The following is a 12,904-nucleotide window of genomic DNA, read 5'->3' as shown; positions in this document are numbered from 1 at the left end:
CAATCCCCCTCACTATGAAGGCCAGTGTCCCATTTGCCTTCCTGACCACCTGCTGCACCTGCAGGCTGGGTTTTTGCGACTCATGCACAAGGACCCCGAGGTCCCTCTGCACTGTCGCATGCTGCAGTTTTTCGCCATGTAAGTAATAGTCCTTCCTACCATTATTCCTACCAAAGTGGACAACCTCACATCTGCCAACATTAAATTCCATTTGCCATTTCCTGGCCCATTCGCCCAGCTTATCTAGATCCTTCTGCACACTCTCCACACCCTCCGCACAATTTGCCGTTCCACCAATCTTGGTGTCATCAGCAAATTTCGACACCATACACTCGGTTCCCTCCTCCAGATCATCTATATAAATGGTAAATAGCTGAGGCCCCAGCACCGACCCCTGGGGCACTCCACTAGTCACCAACCGCCAATCTGAATAGCACCCATTAACCCCCACTCTCTGCCTCCTATTTGACGGCCAATCCTCTATCCACGCTAACACCCTACCCCCAACTCCATGCCCCCTGACCTTCTGTAATAACCTCTTATCAAACGCCTTCTGAAAATCAAGAAACACCACATCCACCGGCTCTCCTCTATCCACCGCCCTAGACACATCCTGATAGAACTCCAATAAGTTCATCAGACACGACTTCCCCTTAACGAAACCGTGCTGCATCTGCTCTATCAAACAATTCTCGTCAAGATGCCTCGCTATTTTCTCCTTGATCACGGATTCTAACATTTTATCTACAACAGACGTTAAACTAACTGGCCTATAATTCCCTGCCTTTTGCCTGCCACCCTTCTTAAACAATGGCATAACATTAGCCGTTTTCCAATCTTCCGGCACTTCCCCGGAATCCAGCGACGTTTGGAAAATAAGGTCCCTCATGGCAGGCTGGTGCAAAAGGTTAAATCTCACAGGATCAAAGGTGAGCTAGCTAGATGGCTACAGAACTGGCTTGGCCAGAGAAGACAGAGGGTAGCAGTGGAGGGGTCTTTTTCTGATTGGAGGTATGAGACTAGTGGTGTTCCACAGGACTCTGTACTGGGACCTCTGCTGTTTGTGATATATATAAATGATTTGGAAGAAGGTGTAGCTGGTCTGATTAGTAGGTTTGTGGACGACAAAGATTGCTGGAGTTGCAGATAGTGATGGACATTGTCAGAAAATACAGCAGGATATAGATGGGCTGGAAAATTGGTTGGAGAAATGGCAGATAGAATTTAATCCAGATAAATGCGAGGTGAAGCATTTTGGTAGAAGTAATGTAGGGAGGAGCTATACAATAAATGGCAGAACCATCAGGAGTATAGACACACAGAGGGACCTGGGTGTGCAAGTCCACAGATCCTTAAAGGTGGAAAAGGTGATGAAGAAGGCATATAGTATGCTTGCTTTTATTGGACAGGGCATTAAGTATAAAAATTGGCATGTGATGTTGCAGTTATATAGAACGTTGGTTAGGCCACATCTGGAATACAGCGTCCAGTTCTGGTCGCCACACTGCCGGGAGGATGTGGAGGCTTTGGAGAGAGTGCAGAAAAGATTTACCAGGATGTTGCCTGGTAAGGAGGGTGTTAGCTACGAGGTGAGATTGAGTGAACTAGGGTTGTTCTCCCTGGAAAGATGGAGGTTGAGGGGCGGCCTAATAGAAGTTTATAAAATTATGAAGGGCATAGATAGGGTGAACAGTAGGAAGCTTTTTTCCAGGTCGGAAATGACAAACAAGGGGTCACGAGTTCAAGGTAAGAGGGGCAAGGTTCAATACATAAATGCAGGGGACGTATTTTACACAGACGGTAGTGGAGGTCTGGAATGCACTACCAAGCAAGGTGGTTGAGGCAGACACATTGGGATCATTTAAGACTTATCTAGATAGCCACATGAACAGGCTGGGAATAGAGGGATACAAACGGATGGTCTAGTTAGGAACACATGATCTGTGGGTTCATCGATCGGGGGGCCAAAGGGCTTGTTCCTCCGCTGTATTGTTTTTCCTTCTTTGTTGCTGGAGCTGAACTCATCCAGTCAAGTGGAGACTTTCCCATCACATTCCTAACTCGTGCTTTGTGTTTGATGAACAGGCTTTGGGGAGTTGGGAAGTGAGTTACTTGCCTTTGACTTACTCTTGTAGCTACAGTATTTATATTTTGATTTGGTTTTACAGTCATAGCTAGGGTGTAGCGAAAGATCAGCTTAATGCAAGGTAAGTCCATTCAAAAATCTGACAGCAGCAGGGAAAAAGCAGTTCTTGAGTTGGTTGGTATGTAACCTCAGACTTTTGTACCCTTTTCCCAAAGGAAGAAAGTGGAAGAGAAAATGTCTGGGGTGCATGGGGTCCTTAATTATGCTGGCTGCTTTGTTGAGACAGTGGGAAGTGTAGACAGAGTCAATAGACGGGAGGCTGGTTTGCATGATGGATGGGCTACATTCACGACCTTTTGTGATTTCTTGTGATCTTGGGCAGAGGTAAGTCCTTTACCCAGAGGGTGGTGGGGGAATGGAATGCCCTGCCTGCTGCAGTTGTAGGTGCGCCTAGTTTGGGGGCATTTAAGAGGTCCGTGGATAGGTTTATGGATGGAAAGGGATTGGTTTAGGTTAGAGGGTCATTGCTTTTTTCTTAATTGGTCGGCGCAACATCGTGGGCCGAAGGGCCTGTTCTGCGCTGTAATGTTCTATGTTCTATGTTCTATCTGTCCCAGTAACTCAGGTTTGTGATGCATAATCAATAGTTAAGTGAAAAAAAAATTACATCTAAATAGTGCCTTTCCCAACCTCCGATTAAAAGCATTTCTTTGAAATTATAGTCATTGTTGTAACCTTTTAATTATTGACTCTACTTCTATTCACAGTTTCAAAAGCTTTTCTGGATAAGATAACCCAGTTTGAATTGGCAATGATAAAGGACAGACAGCACATTGGTTGCAAAATTCATTTTATGGGGCAGTGTGAGCTGATCAGTTATTCCCAAATCTAGTACACAAAGCTAGCCATGGAGTAATATTTTGTGTGAAAGAGAAAGGAGTATTGATAAGTATCACAAAAACATGTGAATTAGAAGCAGGAGGAACCTATTCATCCCCACACAGCCTGCTCTATCATTCTATTAGACAATGGCTGATCACCTTACCTCAATGCTTTTTCCCACCCTATCCCTGTATCCCTTAATGCCATTGATATCCAAAGGTTTTATCGATTTCTGTCTTGAACATGCCCTTCTTTGTGTCAACAACAATCTTAGCTACCACACATTTGATCCCTTCATCCAAGTCATTGATATAGATTATAAGTAGTCGAGGCCGCAGCACTGATTCCTATGGCGTTCCATTAGTTACAATTTACCAACCAGAAAGTTACCCATTTATCCCTACTCTGCTTCCTATTAACCAGTGATGGAAAGCAAAATCAAAGAAAAACCTGAGAAAATAATTTCAAAATCCTAGTAGTTTCAAGTCTATTAATATTTAGATCATGTTTGACGTATGTTCTGACCAACCCTAATTTGTCTTTAACAGCTATATGACATCCCTCCTACAATGCTAAAAGGAGCCATGCATCAGACACAACTGGAAGAAATTAGAGCCAAAGGATTGTATGACATCCCACCTAGTATGGGGAAGGAGAAGCAAAGTGTACGTATTTGCTGCACATCCACACACACAAACATGGTTTTGGTTTTAAAACTGAAAACTTTTTTTAATATCAAGAGTTCAAAATAAGTTGGTGGCCAGAATCCAATGATTCCTTAATGCTCTACGATAGATCCCCGATTGTGAAAAATTAATATTGTTTGCAATCCTTTGAGCAATGATTTGTTGTTCACAAATAATCACTGTTTCAACCATTTTACTCATTGTATGGATGGCGAGTTGCGGCTAGTACAACTGACAGGATGGTTCAGGAGGTTCACTAGGCTGACACCGGAGATGAGGGGGTTGGCCTATGAAGAGAGACTAAATAGACTGGGTCTGTACTTGTTGGAGTTTAGAAGGATAAGGGGGGATCTTATAGAGACGTATAAGATAATGAAGGGGATGGATAGGGTAGAAGTAGAGAGATTCTTCCCGCTTAGAAAGGATAACAGGACTAGAGGGCACAGCCTCAAGATAAGGGGGGGACAGTTTAGATCAGAGTTGAGGAGGAACTTCTTCACTCAGAGGGTGGTGAATCTGTGGAATTCTCTGCCCATTGAAGTGGTGGAGGCTACCTCGCTAAATATACTTAAGTCACGGGTAGATAGGTTTCTGATAGACAAGGGAATTAAGGGTTATGGGGAGAAAGCGGGAAAGTGGAACTGATCCACTTCAGATCAGTCATGATCTTATTGAATGGCGGGGCAGGCTCGAAGGGTTAGATGGCCTACTCCTGCTCCTATTTCTTATGTTCTTATGTTCTTAAGTTCACATTTAATTATTCAGTAAGGATTGGCTTCTCAGTTCTGTCAAAAAGATTGTCAATAATGGTGTTAAATAATATTATCAAGTTCTGTATCAAAAAATGTGTTGAATTATTTTTGCAATTTACTTTTAGGTTTATGACATTCCACCCACTTCTTTCAAGGAGGCAGTTGGCAGTCATGACAGAGAAGCTACATATGACTTCCCACCACCGATGAGACACTTTACAGATCCACTTATGAGTCAAAAATCTGAAGGGTTATATGACATCCCTCCAACTACTGTAAAGCCAACTTTAAAACTGAACACAATCCATCCAGGAGGCGGTATCAATTCTCTGAAACAGTCTGTTTATGATGTCCCACCAATAATAGTTAATTCAGAGTTGGTTTCAAAAAAACAGTGCATTTATGATATTCCACCAGCCCAACAGCAGTCCCCACAAAAAGACGTTTATGATATTCCTCGAGGCTTTCAAAACTTTGATCGAGCTACACCAGCAGCAGAGAATGCAATATATGACGTTCCACCACAGGTTTCGCAAGATTTGAAGGTGGTACAGGATGTAACTGATGGAATGAACCGTTTGTCCTTCTCTAGCACAGGTAGCACACGGAGTAACATGTCTACATCCTCAACCACATCGAAGGAGTCTTCTATTTCAGCCTCACCATTGCCAGAGAAGAAGTTACTGCTAGACCTGGACTCTGCTTTTGAAAGATTGACTCAACTGCAACATAATGTGGATACATCAATAAAGGAGCTTGTAGCTTTTGTTATTCCTAACTGGAGATCTTATGAAATAATGGAAAAAAACCTCAATGAAATCCATGCCAATGTTGACAAAGTAAGGCACTCATTACTGGGATTCCTTGGATTTGCCCAAGGAGCTGTCGCAAATGCGTCACGTTTATCAGATATCAGTCTTCACAACAAACTAAGAAAGCAGCTGCAGCGTTTGGATGACTCTTACCAGATTTTAGTCCAAACCAGCCAGGCACTAGATAATAATAACTGGTCCTTGAACATCTTGGTGGTAAACAGGTCTCATAATAAATGCGATGACTTAGACCGTTTTGTTATGGTGACAAAGACTATACCAGATGATGTGAAGCAGTTAGCATCTTCTATCAGCACAAATGCAGAACTTTTATTCAAACAAGGTGTTGGAATTACAAACCTAGAAACTGTCCATGAAATAAACCAGGTGACTGTTGGCGACAACAGTACTACAAACTGTAATCAGTCTCATTCACAAGGAGATAAGACATTGATTCAGATAAAGCCTTTGCATAGCCCACCGCAGTTGGATCACCAGGATCATATTAAAAGCAAAGAAACCATAGATAAAAGTTGGATGGAAGACTACGATTATGTCCATTTGCAGGTTTGTACTAGGTCTGACCTTTTGAATTGAACTGAACCTGTTGTCTGGATGAATTGCATCCTTATATTTTAAGAGAATCTAGGAAAGAGATAACAGAAGCAATTCTAATAATTCATTACAAGAAGGCAAGGTGCCAGAGGACTGGTGGATAGCTAATGTAATTCCCATTTTTAAGAAGCGAAATTAAACATGGCCAGGCAATTACAAACCAGTCAACTTCGCATTGGTAGTAGGAAAGATAATGGAATCCCTTCTAAGGAAGAAAACAGAAGAACATTTAGAAAAGAAAGATGTAAGAATGAATAGTCAGCATGAATTTCAATGGGGAAAATTTTCTTTGACCACCTTTGGTAAGATGCCCAACCAAAGACAAATGAATAAGGCCAGAGAATGCGGAGTCAGGAAACCAGTGGCAGAATGAAGTGATAGTCCGCTTCAAGACAGAAAGCGGAGAGGGGGACAAAGAGTAGTTGTTCAGAGTGGCAGAAGGTGAAAAGTGGTGTTGCACAAACTTCAGAGCTGGGAACACTGCTGTTACAATTTCTTCACATTTGGATTTTGGAATCAGAAGCACAGTTTTTAGATGACACCAAATTGTTGGGGGATGGTTAACACTGAGAAGAACAGCAACAAATTCCAGGAAGATGTTAATAAACTTGCAAATGGGCAATTGACTTGCAAATTCTGTCCCACAAGGATGAATGTGAGGTTGTACATTTTGATAGGAAGATTAGGGACATCACTTATTGCGTGCAATGTGCAATCTAGGTCAGGTAAAGGAATAATGGGACATTGCAATGTAAATATGCCAATCGCTAAAATTTGGATAAGATGTTAACACCATTTAATACATCAAGAAGGCTTTATTTCTCAAAGGATAGAATTAAAGAGGGGAAATACTATGCTAAGCCTGTATTGAACCTTGGTTCGGCAATATTTATAGCACTCACTATATTGTAAAAAGAGTATTGAGGCACTGGGTATAGTACAGAGATGATTTACAAGGATGATACCAGAAATGCATATCTGTACAAGTCAGGAATGAATGAAAATGCTAGGGATGAAATTTTCCCATTTTTTGACAGAGGTACAGCGGGTGGGGAAAACTGCATTAAAGTCACCGGCCCCAACAGTGGCTTTCTCTGTGGTATTGTCAGGGAAGTAGTTGAAAACTGTTGAGGGGGTGGACTCACTGATTGAGCCTGCCCTGCCAGCAACTTAACCACTTAAAGATCAGGGCACCCTTTTCAAAGGACACCCAACACAAAAAAATTAAAATGAAAAACCCCACCTCTGGCAACAACTCCCCACAGAGCACTGGACCCGGCACTAACTGGGCATCATGATACTAAGAGGTAATTTAGCATGGCCAATCCACCTAATGCGCACATCTTTGGACTGTGGGAGGAAACTGGAGTGCCCAGAGGAAACCCACACAGACAGGGGAGAACGTGCATACAGACAGTTACCCAAGACAGGAATCGAACCCGGGTGCCTGGCGCTGTGAGGCAGTAGTTGCCTTGTGGTTATTACTAATGGGGATCCGAATGTTGAATATTGGGATTCCCGTGACCTGATTGGTGGGGGAGTGGGGCAATCGCAATGGGAAATCCCGCTGACATAACTTGTGTTTTAGGCCTCTGGTGTGATCTTCCGCTCCAGTCTGTCTAAATCGGAGCAGATAATCACCTCCCCAGTCTCTCTCATCTTGAAAGAAGGAGGCTACAGGGTGATCTAATTATCGGAGGTTTTGTTAGCTTTTAATAGAGTGTATGCAGAGATAATGGTCGGAAATCTCCAGCCATTCACACACTGCCAGCGTGGATGGAGAATTTGGTGCTCAGCTAAACCTCCATTCACTACAGCAGGACCAGAGAATCCCATTGGCATGAACAGCCAGAGAATTCTGCCCACTTGCAGGGAAATACTTGACAGGCCATCAATTTAAGATAGTCAACGTGAAATCTAATGGCATATTCAGAAGAAATGTCTTAATCCAAAGGATAGTTGTTCAGAGTGGCAAAGGATGGGAAGTGAGTTACACAAGTTTCAGTGCTGGTGTGTGTGTGATTGTATGTGTACGTGAGTGTTTTTACAAAATAACTTGTTCATATTTGATGATTTTGCATTTTGTAATATTAAGGGGAAAGATGAATTTGAGAGGCAACAAAGAGAACTCCTGGAAAAAGAAAATATTGTCAAACAGAACAAAGTGCAGCTGGAACAACATCAAGTATGTTTTATTGTGTGTGAATGTTTTCTTCAGTTAATAACCTGAAAGATTTTATGTCAACAAGAATTTTAACTCCCTTTGAACATTCTGCAAATGCTTATGTGAAGGTTTAATTAAATTGATTAACAGTGACCACCATTTAACATATTTATTTGAAATACATATTTGGCGAGGTATTCTGGCCTCCCCTCAACATGTTCCTCAGCAGCAGATGATGGTATACTGTTCACTGATGGAGAGATCCTCTGGTCCTGCCACTGTCAATGGGATTTTCCATTGAAGTCACCTGACACCACTGGGAAACCTGCGGCATCGAGTGTGCCGGCAGCGGATCAGAGAATCCCGCCGGTGTGAACAGCTGAAGAATTCCCACCATTGACTTTGACAAGATGCTAACACGAATATATAAAATTCGTGATATATATGACAGTAAAATGTGTGAATGCTAATGTTTCATAGTCTCTCAATTCTGCATTAACCCATCAGATGAAACTCTGAAGTAATTTTGGAAGGTATTCTCTTCTCATTAAATTTGACCTTCTATCCTCGTCGCTCATTTCCTACCTCCAGTAAAAAGTGAGGGGCAGTGTTGGTTGCAAATGAGATTCCGACTTGTGTTGCCTAGCAATAATCAAGTTTTACAATCAGAGCCATATATCTTGCTACTCTGAAAGCATTTAGTAGTGAACATTTTTCAGTATTGCTATTGTAAGTTATATTGTCCTTTTTAATGTTGTTAGTGGCTGCCTTGGCCTGTAGAGAAATGTGGTGAATATTTTCCCTTCTTAGCTGAAATATAAGAGACCGTTCTATGATCTGGCACTCCTTGTAATTTTCATAGAATGGGAAAATATTCTGTCGTCATTTTTTAATAACATCAGTATTTTTCCTTGTTCTGACTTTTTCTTTGAATCAGCAGAATTGATTATATCTAATTGTGGTCTCTGGCTTCCAGCTGGAAGGGGCACTTTAGTTTTGATGTGATTACACATCTAGAAGGTTTGGGATGAGGGTGGAACAAAGTTATTGTCGCAATTCTGGGTTTGGATGAATATTTTTTCAGTTGTGGAGTTTGGGAATTGCGAACTTTGGGAGCAGGACATATAGTCATGTTTACATTGGTTTTAATTGAATATCTTTTAACGCGATTTTACTTTTCTGTTTCAGTTAAACCAGTTCCAAGAACTAGAGAAAGAAGTCACAAAGCCAGTGGAAAATGACCTCTCAAACTGGAAAGCACCACAGCACATTCCTGAAAAAAACAGCAGTCTCACTTCTCAAGATAAGCAGCTTCTCTTCTTCTACTCTGAACAGTGTGAGACTCATTTTGTAACACTTCTGAATGCCATTGATGCTTTCTTCAGTTCTATCAGTGGTGGACAACCACCCAGAATCTTTGTGGCCCACAGCAAATTCATTATCCTCAGCGCTCACAAACTTGTATTTATAGGGGACACGTTATCAAGACAAGCTATGGCTCAGGATGTTCGGAATAAAGTATTAAACTATAGCAATTTGCTTTGTGAACTTCTTAAAAGCATTGTCATGGCAACCAAGACAGCTGCCTTACAATATCCCAGCATAGCAGCAGTGCAAGAGATGGTGGACAAGGTCACGGAATTATCCTATCACTCTCATCAGTTTAAAGTCCTGCTGCTGCAATTGGCATCTTTATGAAGAGACATTATTGTTAAATTCTGAATAACAGAAGCTATCCTTTAAAGGATCAATATATTGTATTAAAAGGACATGCTCATCGAATGATCTGTTTTTATGTAGAATGGTTTTTATACCACTGTATTTTTGTTATATTTTCATGCTCAATGCTTTATTGAAACAATTTTCATTCTTCAGATACATATGATGCTTGTGTATCTAGATTTTAATGTTCTCTAATTTACTCTGAATCATACCATGCAGCTAGTATAATCACACTTTTTAAGTCATAAACTAATTGTTAACTATTTAACACTGCACTGTGAAGTACCTTTTGTATCATGTGCATTTTTAGCAACTTCACATTTCAGTAACAGTCAAATCTGAAGTTGTGTTTTGTTTATAACTGTACATATTTATTGGAGCATTAAAATGAATGAATACAGAGAAAAAAAATCACTCAAAGGGATTTTCTCCTGTATCAGATAAGCGAGGCAGTGATTTTAATGGAGTTAGTTAATCTGAAGATTGTTTTGATTCTTCTGTTCAGAATTGACAGTGTTAGCTATTCATTAAACCAGCAATGATGTACAGGATTGATTCCACAATGCTGTGCTCCAGAGGGGAGCTGATTTCACAGAGAGCACATTGAGGATGTGTGGTGATTATTTCATGACAGTCAAAATCGATTGAAAGAAAATCATAGCTGCATAGTTACAGGCTCCTTGTAAGTGTGACTCCCCACTGGCAATCATCAATTATTTATAATTTACATGTTCATGCTGTCACCAGAGGGGTCTATTGAAAATGTGGGAGTCTTCTCCACACTTTTACTATCATTATACAAGTGAAAGTGCTTAGTTGAGAACAACATTGATGTTGAGAAGCAATGCGAAATCCCAATCATTCTGCATAATATCATGAAGAAGGAAAGTTATTTTCTACTCTATCTTTGAATATTTAACCTGTATTGTCCATTTTTTTTCCTTGTTTTAACCATCCTTGCTATATTCCCTTATTTATTCTATCCTAACATTGTTAGATCAAACTGCATTCACTACTTGGGGCACCCTACAAATATCTGTGCTAATTCTCAAGTGAGTGACGATTCCAAATGTTGAAAAGGAGTCAGTGAGTACAGTTTGACGTGGAGGTATCCAAAAATGCTGCCCCTGCACCCGGGAAGCCTAGAGACTCGATTCTTATTTATCCTGAAATGTCTTATTTGTTGGTTTGTCCTATTTGAATGCTGCAGCCACCAGTTTGGAAAGTGCAGCTCTTAACATTTTTGCCTTTATTGATGATTAAATCCTAAATTGGAGCATATGGACTTTTTAGAACCTACAACTTTGTGATATTTGCAAGCTAAATGAATCATATTGATGGACACCTGTATGACCCACAGAACAAAGGTTGGACATCTTTACATTCATACATGGAGAATGGATTTCCATGATGGAATCATGCAGAGATTGCCACTATGTGGCTCCATTTGGTTACCTGAATATCAATGGTCTTGTGTGGACAAGACTTCCATATTTCCAATAGTCTTCTGCCCATAAATCAATCTTCCCCAACTGATTGCATTTTTTTTATTTGTTATATTAATTTTCAGGATGTAGACTGTCATTTTTTTTTCCCATACCTAATGACCCTTGAGAAGGGGGTGTTAAACTGCCTTCATGAACCGATACCACCTATGTGGTGCTTCGACAGCCTCACTGGATAGTTCCAGGTTGTTAGACCATAAGATATAGGAGCAGAATTAAACCGCTCAACCCCTCGAGTCTGGTCTGTCATTCAATCATGGCTGATAGATTTCTCAACTCCATTCGCCTGCCTTTTCCCTGTAACCGATGATCCCTTTACCAATCAAGAACCCATCTATCTCTTGTCTTTAAAAAAAACCCTCAATGACCTGGCCTGCACAGCTTTTTGTGGCAATGAATTCTTTGGATTCGCCACCCTCTGGCTGAAGGAATCCTTATCTCAGTTCGCTTTACTCTGAGGCTGTGCCCCCAAATCCTAGACTCTGCTACTAATGAAAACATCTTCCCCATGTCCACTCTATCCAGGCCTTTCAGTATTCTGTAGGTTTCGATGAGATTCTCCCCCACCCTCCTAAACTCCATTGAGTACAGATCCAGAGTGCTAAAATGCTCCTCATACATCAAGCTTTTCATTCCTGGGATCATTCTTGTGAACCTCCTCAGAACCCTCTTGCTTGTAAAGTGATACAACTGATGGCAGATATAATCCATTTGTTGTGAAATGTCATGTTGTTATACTAAGGTACATAATATAATGTGCAGGAAATCTGTGTAACTGACTACATAAAGAGAAAAAAAGCCATGTCAAAATCGACAGAGAGCCATTTATCACGATCGTTAAGTTTTATAGAATTCTGATTTATTCACAGCAGATTGCATTTATGAATTAAAACATGGTTCCATTCATATTTTTAATGTTTTATACTTGTGTGGTTATATGACAATTGAAATCCATAAGGAGAATGTGCAGTAAGAAGGTAAAAGTTTAGACTCTCTTGTAATTTGTGTTTGACATTGCCAGAACTGGAAATGTACTTAAACATCGAGCATTCAGTCACATTATTCTGTAAAAAAAAATTACATCTATCTACTGAAAAAGATTAAATGTTTTTGATATGGTTTTAGAAAATGGTTGTTTTATTTTTCACAACCTACTCATACTTCCCATTTTGATGAAATTCCTGACCAAAAACTATTCTATTTTATTTAAAAATAAATTGTAATAAAGGTTCCCTGCGAGTGGATGAAGCTGCCCTTAGCTAGGGTGCACTTGGGAAAATCACTTCTCCCCACCGTGCCCATCTCATCCCCTTCCACCCAAATCCAACCATCGTCTTGTACTTTTTGTATGTTGCTTCTCATTAGATTGAGTGAAAAGGGCAATAGTCTGATGTTTTAAAATCAAAGCTAAGACCAATGAAACAGACATAAGAATGTGGTGATAGATTCTGCTAACGCTTCAACTGATTTGAATGAGTGGACTTTTCAAGCAAATCTCTCCTGTAATCCAATATGAAAGGAAACCTTAAAAAATGTTGTTTCATCCAAAATGAAAATCTTTGTTGGTGAGCCTACGTTATGAATGAGTACAAGGCTACTTCTCATCAGGTGCCTTTCTTTTTGGGAAGACCAATTGAGAGGCATAACCACACTCAGGTTGCCATGACAATGACAGTGACT

General features: G+C 40.6%; 1 protein-coding gene across 1 annotated transcript in view; it reads left to right on the top strand.

Annotated features, from left to right (window-relative positions):
- Nucleotides 1–11,567, top strand: part of nedd9 (neural precursor cell expressed, developmentally down-regulated 9) — a 66,784-nt gene extending 55,217 nt beyond the window's left edge. Inside the window, exons 4-7 of the mRNA XM_080204694.1 lie at nucleotides 3,517–3,633; nucleotides 4,532–5,785; nucleotides 7,929–8,018; nucleotides 9,186–11,567. Of these exons, the coding sequence (XP_080060820.1) occupies nucleotides 3,517–3,633; nucleotides 4,532–5,785; nucleotides 7,929–8,018; nucleotides 9,186–9,695 (1,971 nt within the window). The 3' untranslated portion in view covers nucleotides 9,696–11,567. The remainder of the gene's footprint in view (nucleotides 1–3,516; nucleotides 3,634–4,531; nucleotides 5,786–7,928; nucleotides 8,019–9,185) is intronic.
- Nucleotides 11,568–12,904: the final 1,337 nt, after the last annotated feature.

This window comes from Carcharhinus amblyrhynchos, chromosome 2 (genome assembly GCF_965287045.1).
Source record: "Carcharhinus amblyrhynchos chromosome 2, sCarAmb.v2.hapA, whole genome shotgun sequence".
In the NCBI taxonomy this organism is placed as follows: Eukaryota; Metazoa; Chordata; class Chondrichthyes; order Carcharhiniformes; family Carcharhinidae; genus Carcharhinus; species Carcharhinus amblyrhynchos.
This window is presented reverse-complemented; position numbering and strand designations above follow the sequence as displayed.